At 35.2% G+C, this 19,404-nt stretch overlaps 3 protein-coding genes across 4 annotated transcripts; 1 reads left to right on the top strand and 2 right to left on the bottom strand.

Moving 5' to 3' along the window:
* Nucleotides 1-69: 69 nt before the first annotated feature.
* On the bottom strand, nucleotides 70-2,429 carry kbtbd13a (kelch repeat and BTB domain containing 13a). The gene has a single exon (XM_083557737.1). The coding sequence runs from the start codon at nucleotides 1,982-1,984 to the stop codon at nucleotides 485-487; it is 1,500 nt and encodes a 499-aa protein (XP_083413863.1). The 5' UTR covers nucleotides 1,985-2,429; the 3' UTR covers nucleotides 70-484.
* A 1,126-nt stretch (nucleotides 2,430-3,555) lies between these two features.
* Nucleotides 3,556-7,815, top strand: rasl12 (RAS-like, family 12). Its single transcript, XM_083559636.1, has 6 exons — nucleotides 3,556-3,827; nucleotides 3,921-4,027; nucleotides 4,523-4,579; nucleotides 5,057-5,130; nucleotides 5,387-5,577; nucleotides 7,328-7,815. Coding segments are annotated over exons 1-6 (771 nt in total). The 5' UTR covers nucleotides 3,556-3,825; the 3' UTR covers nucleotides 7,668-7,815.
* A 742-nt stretch (nucleotides 7,816-8,557) lies between these two features.
* On the bottom strand, nucleotides 8,558-13,156 carry LOC310736247 (uncharacterized protein). Of its 2 annotated transcripts, none has more exons than XM_083559634.1 (6): nucleotides 12,681-13,156; nucleotides 12,073-12,122; nucleotides 11,152-11,523; nucleotides 10,241-10,342; nucleotides 9,321-9,411; nucleotides 8,558-9,147 (listed from the first exon to the last, which is right to left on the bottom strand). In XM_083559634.1, exons 2-6 carry the CDS (start codon nucleotides 12,110-12,112, stop codon nucleotides 8,877-8,879), a joined length of 876 nt encoding a protein of 291 aa, XP_083415760.1. In that variant the 5' UTR covers nucleotides 12,113-12,122; nucleotides 12,681-13,156; the 3' UTR covers nucleotides 8,558-8,876. The 2 variants fall into 2 exon arrangements, with proteins under 2 accessions (XP_083415760.1, XP_083415761.1); XM_083559635.1 differs by having other exon boundaries at nucleotides 10,241-10,337; nucleotides 11,153-11,523; nucleotides 12,681-12,795.
* Between the last annotated feature and the right edge of the window lie 6,248 nt (nucleotides 13,157-19,404).

The following is a 19,404-nucleotide window of genomic DNA, read 5'->3' as shown; positions in this document are numbered from 1 at the left end:
TCTTCAGGACTGCCAAACTGCAAACCAGTGACTTGCAGAAATTATTTTGTGGGTAATGAAGCTTATTTATAGCCTTAGAAATAAAATTGTGTACATTTATTTTATTTGTGCGTTGTCAGATTAGAACACATTTCCTATTATTTTAAAGCTTTATATGCTTTAATCATGCATTTTTCAGCAACTGCTTTGTCCTGAATCTCTAGCAAAGCATAGAGTGGGAAAATGTCCTGAGTGGTGTTCCAGTCTTTTGCAGGGCACAATACATACACACTCACACATACATCACATACTCCTTCAAGTCTCGGGCTATTATAAACCAGCTATTATTACTGGCATGTTTTGGGAGGTGGGGAGGGAACCATAAAATCCAGGGAAAACATTCAAGGACATGGGGACACCATGCAAAACACAGGTACATGAAAGCATACAGAATAAACCAGGAAACATCAGAAAAATTAATTACTTCTCTAAAGTCACAGTGAGGTCAATAACAACATTCTACAGATGAGCTTGGAAAGACGTGAGAGGAGGCAGTAAAAACTTGGCCATTTGTCAAATCTTCCTTTCCCAGAGCCTCATTGGTTTTCTTTGGCAGTCTCAGGAGAAAAGTCGACATAGAGCCAATTCTTGGAAATCCTGTCATCTCTTTTTTTGTCCTCCATTTGTTGTCCTCAATGGCATACTCCACTGTCGCTCTGCGGTTCACCGTAAAAACAGAATCGCCTCTCACTACTGCTGTGAATAAAGCTCCTTTGCTGTTCTCATACTGTCCTGGCATGGCTGTCCACTGACCCGAGGTCAGATTATAACAGTCCATCATGCATCTCAAAAAGTCATCACATGGCCCATTCCTCATTACATACAAATTGTCCCTATGTGCCACCATACAGTGGCCATAACTTTGATGCCTTATGAGTGTAGTCACTAAAGTCCACTCGTCCCTGTTTACTAGGTATTCATATATCTCGGTGGCATCTTTTGGCTTCCACAGACAAATGAATATCCTACCCATTGTCATTGTGCAAGCTACAGCAGATGTGGATCTAGGAAGATGAGCAGCAAAACTCCATGTGTCTGTGGACACGTTATATTTTTCTACAGATGACAAGGTGGATCTATTAAACTCTCCACCCAGCACATAAAGAGAGCCTTCATGTCCCACCAGGGTACAGTTATACCGGAGCTGTTGTGGGCTTGAAAATGGAGTCCAGGTATCTAAGGTCACATCGTAGCAGAAGCCAGAGTCTACAACTTTTTTGCTAATGTCATACACCCCTCCAACAATGAAAATCTTGTTATCAAGTACAGCAACCCCAGCCATGGTAGTGCTTGTGTTAAGTGGTAGGTGAGTAAGAACTTTCCACTCGTTGTCATCCTCATCAAGGTAACATACTGTCCTCATGAAATCCTGAAGCAGCTTAATGGTAGGTGAGTGGGTCCCGATAATAACATATTTACTAGGAATAAGAGATTCAATATAATCAGTAAGTTCCTTTGGCAAGCACTGTACATCCTCTTTAAGGTCTTGGTACATGTCACAAATGAACAAAGCTGCACTTTCAAACAGTTCCCATAAGCCATAATTAGCAGCTGAGTGATATATGAGGAGGCAGTTATCAGAATTAATTATGTTCACAAGATGTATAGCAAGAAGTTTCACCTGAAGAAATGCAGCACACTCTACAGCTTCAACAATTTCATCACTATCAAGAATAGGTCTCTCACCATTAATCACCCGAAGTGCCACAACGAAGCCACGAGCACTCACTACCTGAAGGCAAATTTCCTCCTGCTGGCATTCCTTCATTCCTGATTGGAAAAGTGCCCGGAAATATTCACAGTTGTCTTCCAGCAGAGTTTTATCCACTGTGAAAACATTGCCAGCTAGCCTCACTCTTACTGCTGCACCTTCAGAGACATGATCTGGAGAACCGTTCTCAGCATGTACTAACTCTAACCCAGCACAGCTGCTAGGCTCCATCATGACAACAAGCGATTTTCATCCAAACTTCTGATGGCAATGAAATTTAGATCACATTGTACTGTGCACAGTGCAGTGATAGAACTAGCTAGCTTGCTCCTCAGCCGGAAAAAAATTATGTACTTGACTGTGTAAACACTGTTTGTTTCCCTCAACGGCTTCAATAATAGAATTGTCTATAAATAGAAGCAAAAAGCACTGCCTGAGTTTCACTCATCATACATCATCGGTAACAGAGTCAGCTGTACAGAAAGCAGACGGGTTGCTGGGGCTACAGGAGGGAGCTATTTTACTCATGGTTAATCCTCTTTTGTTCTTCACAGCAATGCAAAGTATGTAAATCTGATACTCACAGGTGCATCACTAGGGTTAACAGTAACTGTGAAACAGCCAAGGTCATTATTTGGCATTTAGACACACGAAATTTCTCACTTGTATTTACTAAAAATAATACAGAAAATTTTTTTAGTTTACTGATTGACCTTCAATAATAACACACAACACACACATTGTCTTTTTTCAAAATTTTAATTCTTCATTTTCTGTGAACCTGTGGCCAGTGTAGAAGTTCCTGTTCTTACCTGACACAATCACATCTGCCTCAAGGTTTACTGTGCATTCTTAGATATATTTTTATGCTCAAGACAGTAAGAGACAGAATGACAGAATGAGTGTGTAACTTAGTATAGCCTTACTGAAAACTTACTATCAGTCTAGTCTTTCCATTCTCCTCCTGTCCTCCTCTCATCAACAAGGTGTTTCCACCCACAAACACAATGCTGCTACATATTTTTATTCGGTTTCTTTCTTTCTTTCTTTCTTTCTTTCTTTCTTTCTTTCTTTCTTTCTTTCTTTCTTTCTTTCTTTCTTTCTTTCTTTCTTTCTTTCTTTCTTTCTTTCTTCATTTTGTAGAAATATTTTTTTGCTTATTTAAAATACTGTATTTATTCTGTGTAGTAACCTCTAGAAACTGATCAGCAAAATAGCCAAACTAACCCATCTGGCACCAGTAACCATGCCACAGTCACTGACATCGCATTTTTTTGCCTATTTTGATGAGAACATTAATTGATTCGCTTGACTTGCATCTACATGATTTTATGCCTTATGCCACTGGCACATAAATTGATAAGTAAATGAATGTGCAGGTGTTCAAGACCAAATAAAGCGAAATCGGTCTCATGGCTTTAATTAAACAATGTTCCATCAAGTTCTAATGATTTAAATTGCCTTTTATTTTACAGTTACAGATTCAGACTCATACCATTAAAACACCCAGAAACTTAACATAAACCTATACTCGTTATTATAAAAATTATGTTATTGTTTCAAGGATATGATTATCATATTGTTTTAAAGATATGATCAACATTTTTCCATTACTCATAGTGGAACCCTGTAAAGAGTCTTGGCTTGTTTCCCCCCCTTCAACAAGCTTAAAACATTCAGTTTTTTTCCCAAGGAAGGAAACTTTCACATGATTATTTTGGGTAAGGCGAGCAGTAACCCCAGATTGCTTTCTTCCTTTCGGAGGTGCGGTTTCCAGATGGTCACAAGCAGGCAGTCTCCAGCCTACACACACCAAGGCAGCTGAAATTCTAAGTGCTGTCGTTCTCAGATTCTGCAGCTCTCAGCCTCACCAAATACGATTCATTTTTTTAACAAGAAGTTTAGTTTCCAACTAAATCAACACATCTACACACTTGAAAAGAATGTAGAGTGTGTTGGATTTGCTTGCTGTTAAGAAATGTCACCCACTGGGAAAGCATAAAAGGATGCAGCTGTTTTTCCGAAGGAGCATCTAGGAGAGCATCTATGATAAGCTGACAAGGAGCTAAGAGAGCATGTAGGCTGTTATTTATTTATTTATTATAATTTTTTTTTATTTTATTAAGAATCAAGCCTTTGTTCCCCAATGCATCATTGTTGTCCTGCTCAGGATGTCTATGATGTTTGGGAAAGCAAGAACTTGCAATATTGTACCTGAACATGAACCTGCAGAGTGCAATATTGTAGTCCTGGGAGCAATGGGCTCAGGCAAATCAGGTAGGACTTTTAAAACTATAGACTGAATTCATTTCTAAAACTGTGGTTGTAATGATAAACTTTTTAGATTAAGAATAGACTAATACTTTGATGATCTATACATTATGATGAGCTGTGAGTTGGTAGTTGTATTTTATGAGTTATATTGTTGTAATATGAATGTACTGGTTGATTCATAAATCTTTATGAATGAATATATTTTTACACATTTCTTTTTATAAATGTATAAAAAGTCAAGCTAATGCACGTAGGTTAATACAATGGTGACTCATGACTGTAAATAAAATGAGAAATGTATATCTTTTTCCTAAAATATACAGAAGATATCTTTTTCCTAATAATTATTTTATTGGAACTATCATTACACCCAACTTCAATTTGATACCATATAAGTATGTTTTTGGGGGCTTTTTCCCTGCCCTACAGAAACCTTACATAAGTGGTAGCAATTTACTACTTGTAGTCACAGGATGTTTGTGTTTCTCCTCTTTGCAGCTCTCACTGTGAAGTTCCTCACAAAGCGTTTTATTAGTGAATATGACCCAAACCTCGGTGAGCTGCACTGTTTTTACTTTTACCTTAAACCAATAAAATGCACTAAATGTATCCAGACTTTCCTTCTTTTGTTCTCTGATCATTTATGGCTAAGTTCAGAAATAAATTGGTCAATTGAATCAAGAACAATTGGCCCAGTGTAATTCAGTGAATTTAGGATGAAGAAAAATATCCAACACTTCAAAGCTCATATGTAAACCTTTCAAAACGAGGTTATAAGTCAGAGTTTCCCATATATTATTCTGTCATTTTGCATAAAAGCACTGCCTGTTAAATCGCCCATCATATGGTAACCAGATGGACAGCTGAGACTAAATGCTTTGCTTTGGTTTTAGAAAGGAATCTCTGAGCCATTACATCAACATGTGTAATGTAAATGCCACACAACCAAGTGCACAGTTTAGAAAAGTAATGAGAGATGTTGTGCATAAAACTATTTTGGCCTAAAAAAGGCTTTCTATGTTACGTTTGTAGAGGACACTTATTCCTCAGAAGAAATGGTGGACCAACAACCAGTTGTGGTCAAAGTAATGGACACAGCAGACCAGGTAATGATTTGCCATATGTTACACGTACATTTTTAGCATGGGAGGAATTGGAGAGTTTTAGATCTAATAATAACATGATGCTACATTTTTTTTTTTTGTACATAGATTTACCCCTGATTATTATAATATTATTCTTATGTGCAATTACATTTCAGAGTTGTTTTTAGCTGATTAAAAATGTTTTTTTTTTTTTTTTTATAGTATAACAAAACCTCCAAACAACCTTAGCCTGCTATTTGATTTTCTTTTTCCTTAGGATGGACCAGTGAACTGTGATCGCTACCTGGCCTGGGCCAGTGCATTTCTCATTGTCTATAACATTGATAACAGAATTAGTTTTGAAGTATGCCAGCAGTATGTGGAGGCTGTGACACTGTACACCAAAGGCCTGCAGCCTGAGGCTCCTATCATTTTAGTGGGCAACAAATTGGACATGGAGAGATACAGGTCTATTTCAAATCACTTTTATCTCAACTCTATTTGTTTTTTTGTTTTTTGGGTTTTTATTGCATGCTAAAAGACTTAGTTCAGAGGTGATAATAAAAAAAACTGTCACAGTTGCTTTTAAGAAAGCATGAGAAATTTCCAAGGAGGTTTAAACATTTTGTTTGGACGATGGCTATTTAATTAAATCTTCCTTTTGGCCAAACACTTCTATTCTTTTCTAAATTCTATTCTTGCTATTCTATTTCTGAATAATCTAAATACATTTTCTTAACCATAAAAAAACCCATAAAAAAAATAAAAATAAAAATAATGATATATATATATATATATATATATATATATATATATATATATATATATATATATATATATATATATATAATTATATATATATATATATATATATATATATATATATATATATATATATATATATATATATATATATATATAATTATTTGTATTTTTATTTGTATTTGTATTTTTTTTTGTATAACAACAATAGCTAAAAATTTTTAAGTTAGGTACTGTTTAAGTGACTGTCTGAAAGCTGTCTGCCTATTGCAGTCTTTGCTTTTTTTTTTCTCCAATGCGAATGGCATGTGTGGTATTTAGATAAAAATGGGCATCTAACATCTGGGTTTTATTACAGCAAATGTGCACTGCTCACTATTTATACAAGAGGATAAGTGGTAGTTTATGCAAGGTTTTTAAGGAAAGCTTCATTTTATGGAGTGAAGTGTGAAAGCAAATGTTTAACCTTTCATTATGTGTGTGGTTGATATTCCATCAAGGTTTTTCTATAGACTCCAAGGTTAGAGATGTGTGTGTGTTTATGTGAGCTGAGGAGTCGATTACTCTTGAAAGAATGGTTTGGCAAATATGAAATTCACACAATGTTCCCCTTAGAACAAATTTGGACATGTTTGGTCTGTTGTGCTTCTTTAGTCTTGCCCTGGAGCTACACGATTAAAGAAATGGTGTTGAGAAGTAACGGAAATCTGTTTCACCCAAAATATTTCCATAGATACCAAACCACACACTTTCTGCAAAACGCATCCAGATCAAGTCCAAGCATACCAGCATGGACAAATCATGGGCAAATACAATATTGTATTATCTCTAAGTAATCTTTTATTCTAATTCTTTTTGTATAAGTTGTCATTTAGAGCTAATATTCAAGCATTAATACATTAAAAAGTGACTATTTCATTTTGATCATGAAAACTGAAAGAAAGAATGAAAGAATTAAATAACAACAAATTACATTTTTGTCAAAATGTGAAGAAGAATTGTGTTTATTTAAAAAATTTAAATGTGTTGATTTATGCTTTTTTATCAGTTGCTGTGTTAACTATATGAACATTTGGGTAATTAAGGACAAGTTTTTGGGTGGGATTTCTATTATCTAATAGCTTCAGTGGAGATCTAAATAAAAGAATGAACACCAAACATTTGGATTTGGTTACATTTTGTTAAATGGCTCATATAAAGCACAGGCTCTCGATCTTGTTCTCTGAATACCTGTATTACTGCTTCCTTGTACCCAACACATGTGATCCATTTAATCAGCTAATTATCAGCCCCTCCTGAATTGAAGTGGGTGTGTGAAATCACAAATGGAATGGGGGCATGTGGTTACCACAGTGAATAAGTTCTTTCCGTTGGCATGAGATTTGAATTCTGGATAAATTATATTTTAATGTTAACTTTTGTTAAAATTTCGCTCCCCTCCCTCTCTGTATCTCAGACAAGTGAACAAGACAGATGGTGAGACCCTGGCTACCCGTTTTGGCTGCCTGTTTTTTGAGGTGTCCGCCTGTCTGGACTTTGCATCTGTACAGAATGTATTTTATGAAGCGGTCCGTGAGGTGAGGCGTGAGGCAGAGAGAAGCCTTTCACTCCGGTCTCTTTACATCAGTGAAGACAAAGCACCAATCAGCCTTTCCTCTGCCACACTTCTCTCACCCTGCTTTAAGGAACTGCCCACTCCGGCCACAGCCAAGTTGGTGACTGTGAAGTCCTCAAGAGCCCAGAGCAAGCGCAGAGCTCCTACACTTACCCTCCTTAAAGGCTTCAAGATCTTTTGACTCAACACTGCTCCTTATGGTGCTAGGAGATGCACTCGCTTGTTAGACATTGGCTTTCTGATGACTTGCCATGAGGATAACTTAGTACACAATGTTTAGTTGTTTACTGTGTATGCACCGTATTCTGATTAAATTAGCAAAAGTAAAAGTACTTAGTGTGATATTTAATATTAAATCATTAATAGTACTTTGGCCTGAGGTAGAAATTACTTGCAATATTTTATATCACAAACATAAACAAGGATAAAATCTATGTGCCTGACCTGGTAAATAACCAAAGCTGGATTCTGAATGTGTCAGGTCAGAGTCAATAATTTAATTAAACTTTTTTATCTTGACAAATTCCAAGCTGCCTAGACATATTTGAAGCCCCCTGATCCAAATTCATTTAAAGGGGTCTTTTAAAAAGCGAATACAATAGAGGACAAAAGTATTGGGACACCTGATTTTCAAGAAATATGTGGTTCTTCCCCAAACTGTTAGCACAAAGTTTGATGCACACAATTGTATAGGATCTTTGGATGCAGTAGCTTCACTTGAACTAGGAGACCCAAACCTGTTCTAGCATGACAATGTCCCTGTGCACAAAGCCAGCTCTATGAAGATATGGTTTATCCCAAGGTCTCCTCACCCTACATTAGTATTTGACTTTACTAAAGTCCTTGTGACTGAATGTGCACAAATATCCACAAGCACACACCAAACTCTAGTGGAACATCTTCACAGAAAATGGAGGTTATTATACAACAAATGGGGAATAAATGTTGAGTAGGATGTTTAAAAAAGCATGTACGAATCTTTTTGTCAGATGTCCAAATGTTCATTCTCAAACCAAAAAGACATGTCTATGTATACCAACTGAACACAGACACTATACCTAAACACACCTGTTTGTTCTAACCACCACACCTGCCAAATTTATTCTCTTATACCACAGAATTTTGCCAAAAATTGCTGACACTGGAGACTCCTTTTATAAATATCACATTACAAAGAGTTTTCACATATTAATTATTGGAGTTTTTTTCCTTAATTATATAAAAAAAACATTTTAAATCTCTGTACTATTACGATTTGATTATGTGGCACATTCAATATAAAACGCTAAAAGATGAGTGCATTCTCTATAAAAGCTTTTTAGAAATTTTTACATTTAAATTTGCAAATTAATTCAAGGTAAGACCTTTTTTTTGTCTTTCAGTCTTAGCACTAATCCTCCTCATCCTCCTTATAGGAATCAGAGTAGAGTTTGGAGACGTTTCCATCCCTCCACGTGACCATAATGTCACCAGGCTGTAGCTCCTCAGTCTCACTGGCTCCCTCCAGTGGTGCTTTGCTGTCTAGTTGTCCATATTGTGTTTGGTCAGTGTAGGAATTTTGGTCCTCCTTGATGTTATTGATTATTTGAAGCTCCTCCATTTCCACATTTAACGTGGCAGGAGACGCAGCAGTCTTGTACTTGGCAATTTCCCTCCGGTGTCTTAAAAAAAAATCAATCAAACAAAAAAACTATGATTTACCCATTATGTGAATGTATTTGATATACATATGCATATATATTATTACCCACACACACACACACACACACACACACACACACACACACACACACACACACACACACAAATGTTATTAAATTTATTGTGTACTGACTTGTTACCCATCAGTCCCATGACGCAAAGCACACAACCCAAAATGAGAGCAATGAGAGAAAAGCCTAGCATGGCAAATTTCCAGGGTGTTGCTGTAGAAAGAGAAACACTTGTTAATGTGGCAAACATTAGGTATCATAATGAACTACTGGTGAACAGAAGCTTCAGTGTTTCAGCTTCAGCTTCAGTTTCTCAAGTATGTGTAAAAGTATTTCACAGGGTATGGGTGGTAACATTTTATGAGCAAAGTTAACCGAGAGACAAAAGTTCATATTTCACAATTTACTGCTGCTTTACGATGCTAGTTTTATTTTTATGAATGTATTGCATTATCTTTGTGTTATAGGTCAGACTGGTATGTTGGTTTTTTTTTTTACATTTAACTTTTATATATGCATCAGTGACAATATGTTTAGCTTTTACTAGATATTACATACAGATTTTTTATGTGTTCTTAGGATTAAAGAGTACTTGTTATTTGATTGAAAAATATTTGACACATTTTCCAAGGGACAATAATGCTTAGTGATAATGCCAACTGCCTTGCCCATAATACAGTACTATACCTTTGAGGGCAATGACTCAGCACGGGTTAGTATTTTAATATTTTATTGATTTCACAATGGGCTCACTAATTAGAACAACTTGAATAACATAAGTACATCTAAATCATCGATTATTGATATACACACACACACACACACATACACATATATATATATATATATATATATATATATATATATATATATATATATATATATATATATATATATATATATATATTATATATATATATATATATATATATATATATATATATATATATATATATATATATATATATATATATATATATATACGACTAGTAAGTTCTTCCATTAGAAGTTATTGTTTTAGAAGTAGCAGACAGGTACTCACCGTCTTCAGTGCGGTAATACCACCTGAGATACTCTCTCTCTTCCTCTGTCATGTTGTCCTCTTTGGCTGGAAACTCATCTGTCTCCCTCTGCTTTCTGGATCCTGTTTGGACAAATGAAAACAATATTTTCTTCTCTCATACAGCAAATCCTTTCATTCATGCTATACATCAATATAAGCGTTTAGCAGATTTGCGTTTCAGATTAAAGCATTGTGTGGAATAAAATAAATATAAAATACCATGACAATTTGTAATCTTCTGTGACATTCTCATGCCACACAATGTTGTAATTGCTGTATTGGAGTGGAGTAATGAACTTGTGGCAATACCTAAAAAAAAAAGTACTAAATGTGCTAAACTATGCAAAGACAAGGCAGAAACTTTTTTTGAAAAAGCATGATAAGGTAGATTTAGCTAATTTGCTAACGTTACATATATTTAATAATAGTAGCCTGAATTCTTTGCTAATGGCAGGTTTAACTAGCTTTGATTCCAGAAAACTAATGTAAATTAGCTGATTCAAATGTTTATATGCAGAAAATTAGGTAAAAAACAAAAACTAAAGAATTGGACAGTAAATGACTGCAAGAAAGTTCTTCACCTACTATGCACCTCTGCATATAAACAAAAGGAACAGTAAATAAAACAATTTTGGTGTTTAATATATAATTGTCCTTAACCTTGACCATGGAACATGAGAATATTATATATATAGTATACATAATCTATAATTATACTACAGTGCTGTTGTATGCCAGAAAGTGTTGATTAGTTGCTGCAAGGTTTACATTAATGCACTTGTTCTAATGTTATTGAATGGCATTGTACAAATTTGTATGTAGACATGCCACATTCATAAAATAATTGCTTTTTTTATACTCAATATTATTTTGTCACATCTGGGACTTACTCAGCTTCTCATGACAGAGGTCTCCTTGATCCAGAGATTTCCACCTTGTGTTTTTTCCTGTGTTGGTCAGAACCAGGCTTCCTCTGTGCACACCTAGCTCCAGGGAATGACTCAGGCTAATTAGCCTGTGGTTCATACACTGCCAGTGCAGATCATCTTGACCGTCACAGTCGAGAGTCTGGATTGGGTCACTGTGGAAGGCAGACAGGCACCTTTGTGTGTGTACATTTATGAGGAACATCCTCTCTTTCCAGACCCATTGCTGGAGCTCTGAGTCCACACTGCATTTCTTTAACTTAACTCCAGCATTTTCAAAGGAGTCCTCGAGGCACAGGCTTTCTAACATGTTGTGGATCATAAAGCTGCTTGCTCCTGCAAAAGTAATGTACATTTAAACAAAAAGTACACATAAAATAGGACTCTGTCATAATTTAAGGTTCAAGGTTGTCATAAATCTGTTGCTTATTCCCATTTTTCTGTGTGTTAATTTAATGGAATTAAAATTGTACACTGATTTTAACAATAGACATTATCTCAAAGAGGTTTTACAGAGATAAAGACAACTACAAATCATTAATAATTCTTAAATTTCAAATCCTTAATAATCCACAGATAATTCTTAACCACAAATAATCAAATGATAACTACATAAGCATAATTGAATGTGTGTGTGTGTGTGTGTGTGTGTGTGTGTGTGTGTGTGTGTGTGTGTGTGTGTGTGTGTGTATATATATATATATATATATATATATACAGTTTAAAACAATATATATTCTTCATGGATTCATAATAGACACGTTCATATGAATATGAATTATTCAACATATTCCAGCTTATATAGATCCCATCTACTCAAATGCAGTCAATAACAAAAACAGTTTTGTATTATAGAAATAGAATAGATAGAATAGAATATCTTACCTTGCCACATGAGGCACAGTGTAACCCACACCCACAGCATTTCCACAGCACTGAATAAGAAATTGAAGTACATTAATAAATATAATATAAATAGTGTGGTATTGTTGTTTGGTGTGGTATTTTTTTAAATGTTTTTTTGTATCAAGATGTATGATCTTTAGATTGAACAGAAGCAGAGAGTATGTGCTTCCAGTAATCCCTCAATAATTAGAGAACAGGATTTAAGCATGTTAATGTTTAATTTGGCAGTGCATGACTGTTTTTGCATTATTAACTTTATAACTACTGTCATGACTCTTTATCCAGAAACTAAAAATGCACAAACCATGTCTAATGTTTAAAAAAATAACAAAATAAAATAGATATATATAGAAATAGAAATAGAAATACAAATGTTACTGATTTTTGTTAGCAAAAACAATATATTTAGTTATTTTTAATTAAAAGAAAAACAGTGATTATAATATCATAAGATCTGTAGTCTTATCTGCACTCCTTCACTAAAAAGATATGAGTGAAGACCGTTGTATACAGTACCAGAATATAATCCTTAATTAATAAAGCAGGCTTATCAGAATCATGAGAGATGATGAAGAAATCACACACACCTGAAATGTGCAGCTCGGGTGTCAGTCCAAACAGGAACAAACTATGTCTGCACATGCTGGATGTACTCCAGGCTGGCAGTTACTAAAGAGGGGAGGAGATTCATCCAGTCTATCTTTCACATTTACGCTGAGGTTTGTGGCCTGTACAGGTTCTCAAGAGGACAATTTTAGAATATGACAACTGGATTTGTTGTGTTTTTTATTTCTATCTGGATTATTATATAAAATTTAACGTTTTAGGCTTAGTTAAGCTGAGTACTCGACTTTTTGCAATCCCATTTCATAGCCTGCATTTTTATAAAAATTATACAAATCATATTTTTATACAATAAACTATGAGATGTCATAAGAGTAACTTTTAACATGTATGATAATGCTATTTTACTAGATGAGTATTTCAGTTAAAAAGTTAAAAGGAAAAAAAATAACTACATGGACAGAACTGCCACTGCAGATACACATATAAGGTATAGCATAAAAGCAGTTCCTCTACTGGCTCTACTTATATATAAAATGCCATTTATGTTTGTTCCAGTTTATAAAGTCCCCTTTCCCACAAGGCCATTGCTTGTGTATCTAAGCATTTGGTTAGCCTTGTGGTTGCCTTGTGAACAAACATAGTTTCTGACTTAGCGGTCAAAAACCCTTGATATGTGGTGTTCAGTGTTATTTATTATGTTAGGAGCTTTAAGCCACACAAAGTCAATGACCTCAGTGTCATTCACTTTATAATACTAAAGAATACATGTGTGGCTTCCTGGGAAAACCTTTACACTGTGAATTTATTGTAATATATAAAGTTTATTTAATTATAGGTAAAGTTTCAAATCCAATTTCACTGAGACTAAAAGTCTAAATGCAATAGCTATTTATTGATTTGATTTAACATGTAATAATTAAAATATTACACTGATAAATAATGATAAATATGACATGAAAATATTTGTTATATACCTGCCAATAATAGCCAAAAGCTAGGTCTGCAGTGTTTTGTAAACTGGTTTCTTTTTGAGCTAATTTAATCTTTAAAAAAAAGAAAGGTTAATAAGTTCAATACAACTTTAAAGTGTAAAGAATGCAAAATAAATTTTTGTTACGTTACAGCAAAACATCGACTCAGTTTCCCAGCAAACACCATGGTCATCAAACATGGCTGCCACAGACCACAACTTTATATATCCAATACAGTAATCCAGAATCATGGTGAGAACAGAATTGGGTAATTGGCAATCATGCCAAACATCACAGAATATATATATATATATATATACACATACATACATACATACATACATACATACATACATACATACATTCATACATACATACATACATACATACATACATACATACATACAGGTACATCTCAATACATTACAATATAATTAAAAAGTTGATTTTTTTTTTTTTTAATTCAATACAAAAAGTGAAACGCGTATATTATTTAGATTCATCACACACAGACTGATATATTTCAAGTGTTTATTTCTTTTTATTTTGATGATTATGGCTTACAACTAATGAAAACCCAAAATTCAGAATATCAGAAAATTTGAATATTGTTTGTCAAAATCAGTGTTGTGCTCGTTACTAAAAAATAGTAACTAGTTACAGTTACACGTTACTTCATTTAAAAAGTAACTCAATTACTTTGTTGATTACTTACACTAAAAAGTAATGCATTACTGTTAAAAGTAACTTTTTAGTTACTTTTTTAAAGAACGTTTTTTAAATGTTCCCATTAATGCACTTTTATGCTTTATGGTCTACAAACACAAAACTGACTTAAACACAAAGTAATTTTTAAACACTATTTTATTGAAGTCAGACCAACACAAACTGAATATATCACAAGGATTTCTGAAATAAATAATAAAACAAGCTGAATAATATATTCACAATCAAAAACTAAAGTGGTTTCTGCTGTTGTGTTGAGCTCATAAAAATGTTAATTTCACAGCTTAAGTATAAAAACCTGGTGGTCTAGTGGTTAGGATGCGGCGCTCTCACGGCTGTGGCCCAGGTTCGATCCCCAGTCAGGGAACCAACCCCAGCCATTAGGGTTGCACAAGCCTTAGTGCCAGTCCTAAGCCCAGATAAATGGGGAGGGTTGCGTTAGGAAGAGCATCCAGCGTAAAAACGTGCCAAATCAAACATGCGAATGGTCCGCTGTGGCGACCCCTAACGGGAGAAGCCGAAAGAACGTTTATTTGTTAAGTATGAAAACTATCAACAACGTACAACATAACACTGCGTTAGCTTCTAGCTTCGTCGAGGCATGGAGTTTCTGGATGAGCTTCGACAGATTGGAGTTGCTGTTTATCGCAGTAGATACGGCCTTCAAACCAGAAAGACACAGCTTACATTTGACTTATAAGTTTTTGTCTTTATGCTTAACTAAAGTGAAATAATGAGCATATTTCCACTTTGAGAAACTCGTCTTGCTCTCGCCTCGACTTGCCATTACTGCCGCACAGACCTGAATAAACGGAAACACGCCCACAGTGCGTCTTTTTCGTGTTTACAGTGGTTCATCCACCAATCCTACAATGTGTCTCTGCTGTAAACAGGTTAGACTGTAGTCTACACTTCAGACGGAATTCATTCATTTAAAAAAGTAACGTACAATGCACCATACGGTAACGGTAACGAAGTTACTTTATTTAAAAAGTAATGCGTTACAGTATTAGTTACTGTCAAAAGTAACGTGTTACACTGCCCAACACTGGTCAAAACTGGGTACTCGTGGTATCACACTCTAATCAATGAATTACCGTATTTTCCGGACTATAAGCCGCTACTTTTTTCCCACGCTTTGAACCCCGTGGCTTAAACAATGAAGCGATTAAATTATGGATTTTTTCTGGGTTTTTCCCGGTTTCAAAAGCTTCAAGCCAAAAATCTGAGCCCCATAACATTAGACCAATGAAATTGCCGAACGAGTTCAGGTGAACCAATGAAACTCTTTATATTAAATCAGATGCGCTCCCACTGAATCGGGCCGCACCACATCATAAATATGGATGAGGATCCTCTGACGTTTGACCTGCCGCTTATTTGGACTGTCTACAGAAAATGCGAATCATTTGTCATGCTGAAAACAACCGGGCATGAAAAAACGCACTTCACCTGTGTTCTGAGCTGCACGGCATCGGGAGAACTGCTTCACCGATGGTGATTTTTAAACGAAAAACCCCCTAGAGAAATTGTTGTGAAAGGAAGGAGTGAGACAGTGAATGATAACTTTCTTGGTAGGCTACTGTTTAGATACAAGCCGTGTAACAGACACTGTCTTTCGTTAAAGCCTGTGTAAAGTTCATTAGTTTCAGTGTAGACACCTGCAGCATATAGACAGGTTCGGCATATTTATGTTCAAAATAAAAATCTTTGTAAAATTCAGTGTGTGCGGCTTATATCTGGGTGCGCTTAATAGTCCGGAAATTATGGTAAATCCAAACACCTGCAAAGGTTTCCTGAGCTTTTAAATGGTATCCTAGTCTGGTTCAGGCTACACAATCATGGAGGAAGACTGCTGAGTTGTCCAGAAGACAATCATTGACACCCTGCACATAAAGGGTAAGACAAAAGGTCATCGCTAAAGAAGCTACTGTTAACAAAGTGTTCTTCAAGAGCCACCACGCACAGAGGTGTCCATGGGCTACAACTGATGCATTCCTTGTGTCAAGTCACTTCTGAACCAGAGGCAACGTCAGAGGTGTCTTACCTGGGCAAAGGACAAAAAGGACTGGACTGTTGCTCAGTGCGTCAAAATCGTCTTTTAATATAAAAGTTAAGAAAATTGAGAGTCGGGAAGAAGAGAGGAGAGGCACAAAACCCAAATTGCTTTAGGTCCAGTGTAATGTTTGCACAGTTAGTGGTGTTTTGGGGAGTCATGTCATTTTCTGGTAGTGGTCAACTGTGTTTTATCAAGTCCAAGGTCAAAACAGCCCTTTACCAGGAAGTTTTAGAGAATCTATTTAGATGCTTCCCTCTGCTGTCCAGCTTTATGGAGATGCTGGTTTCATTTTCCAGCAGGATTTGGCACCTGCACACACTGCCAAAAGCACCAAAAGTTGGTTAAATGACCATGGTGTTGGTGTGCTAGACTGGCCAGCAAACTCACCGAACCTGAACCCCATATTGAATTATATACCCCAAATTATATGGAATTATATTCCATACCACCTCAGCAGTGCCACAGACTGACAATGCCACTCCGAACTGAGGCAGTAATTAAAGCAAAAGGAGCCCATACCAAGTATTGACATATTGTACTGTACATATACAGTAAATTAATATACTTTCCAGAAAGCCAACAATTCACTATATAATCTGACACTATATCTGTTAAATGTACTTTACACTAGATGGCACTGGTGATTAAATATTGTGTTATACTCTAAAGATTCAATTCAATTGAATTAATTGGTCCAAAGCAGCTTTACAGAAATAAATTGGTTGTAAAGTTTGAACTGATATGTTAGTGTCTATAAATTCTATAAGTTCATCCCTAATGAGCATGCCAGCGGTGATGGTGGCAAGGAAAAACTCCCTGAGATGGTATGAGGAAGAGAAATTGAGAGCAACCAGACTTAAAAGGGAACCCATCCCCATTTGGGTGATTGTACAATTATAATTACAAATACAATTATAATAATAATTGTTGAGGTGTGCTGTTCAGTAAACTTTTCACTGACTAATGCTTAAATGCAGAACTTTTCATGCCAAATGCAGTCAAAGACATTGTAGCAGACGTGTTTATCCAAGACTCCTGATTAATCTATTAAATGACTACTATAACTTTACATTTTATGCAAGCACCTCTATGTGTCTTGAGCTGAAATATTTATGTATTTACATCTGCTAATGTAGCTGATGTTTCTATGGGGTAAAGTTATTACAAATGTAAGAGAATTTAATCCAAACATGGAGTTGTTAAAAGAGTCAAAGGTGAAATGCAAACCAATAAGTAAACAGATAATCACTCCTTAGGGTCAATGCCATGATACATTTACATAGACCAAGTAATGAAGTACAGTTGAAGAATAACTAAAGAAATATAGAGATACATAAAGGGTAAAAAACTTTTTTTTTTTTTTTACTTTTTATGTTTTAATAATAGTGTTATACAGGGTCAAACTTAGGGGGGCCTTGAGCTGTGTTAGGCTGCTACTCATGGACCATTACATGAAACTAGAACTTCTCCAACCTGACAAAAGTGTACTGCTATAACACAAAATACAATAATATTATGATATTTTAGATCATAGCAACTGCTTAGTGGCAATATAATTAGCCTTTCATTTTTCTATTTCTCTATCACTGAAATTTTAAATAATGATTTATTTAAAAATCATTATTTGAAAATTGCATGGCCATTACAGATACAAGACTGAATACATAAAAAAAGGAGTTATTTTTATAAAGTGGGCAAAATACCAATACAGTATTACTTTGAAAATATTAATAATAATATTTATTATTATTATAAATTACCTCTTTCACCTGGGACCCTGAGCTACTGATCAAGTTAGCCTGTGCATAAGTCTAGCCCCAATTATACAGCCTAAGGAGCTGTGAGAAACACAATAAACTGACAATGGAAACAAAAGGTCTAGACAAATAGTAATTACAGGGAGACCGCTGTGGGGTTATCTTCATTCTAAACATGTTTCTCTGAAAGGATTTGAGGTTTTAGCTGATTGAATGCTATAAGACAAAAAAGCTGTGAAGTTTATTCCCCCTGTTCAAAACCACCGTGGAGAGTTATCTGTTTTTTGATGGATTCATGGTATCACTATGTACCCTTTACTTATATACTAGAGTCCCTAATATGTGGGTATGTTATGTGGATGAACTTCTGTAAATTGCTTTGTAGTGAGGTATTTTGGAGTTTCAGCATTTATCAGACTTCCCTTGGTGTAAATTGATACTGATAGACATTTTAAATAACTAACTGGATGTTTTAGATAAAACCTAACTAATAATTAGAATTAGAATAATTCTACCTTTAAATACTTATAAAATGTAAAGGTTTTCTTTTTAAATGGGCAAAATTTGAAATAAAATCTCATTTTAGTTTATACTAATTTACATGAGCAAAAGATTATGGACACCTAACCTGTGATTCTATGTGCTTTTTGAACATCCTGTTTCACATTTAGTCCCTTTTTGCTGCTATAATAACCTTTACTCCTCTTGGAATTCTAAGTGTGTTTTTTGGAGATTTTTGCTCATTCAGCCACAAAGGCATTAGTAAAATCAGGTACTGATGTAATGTGAAGAGGCCTGGGGTGCAGTCAGTTCATCCCAGTAGTGTTCAATAAGGGCTGAGGCCAGAGCTCTAGCGTAGGCCATTTAAGATCTTCCACTCAAAACCATGCATGAAAAAGTTCCCTTCACTTGAACTAGGAGCACCAAACCTGTTCCAGCAATGGTGCTACTCATCTAAAGACATCCTATACAATTGCGTGACTCCAATTTTGTGGGAAAACAGGTGGAAATAGCTGGAAAAGTCAAGCTTCTCGTAACTTTTGGCCTCATTTACCCTGGAAATATTTGGAACATTCTACAAATCTCATGTTACATTTGAACTTGTGGCATATGAGAAGAAAAGCAAGTTCTCTCATGTTTTCTTTTTATTTTCAATGACAATGAAATGAGAGAAACCTGAAATCTGACGTGACTCGAAATCTTTGATTGACATTTAATTGATTTTATTTGT

Source organism: Silurus aristotelis, assembly GCF_946808225.1.
Source record: "Silurus aristotelis genome assembly, chromosome: 13".
NCBI classification, from domain to species: Eukaryota; Metazoa; Chordata; class Actinopteri; order Siluriformes; family Siluridae; genus Silurus; species Silurus aristotelis.
The sequence above is the reverse complement of the archived record's forward strand: the minus strand, read 5'-3'. Positions and strand labels throughout refer to the sequence as shown.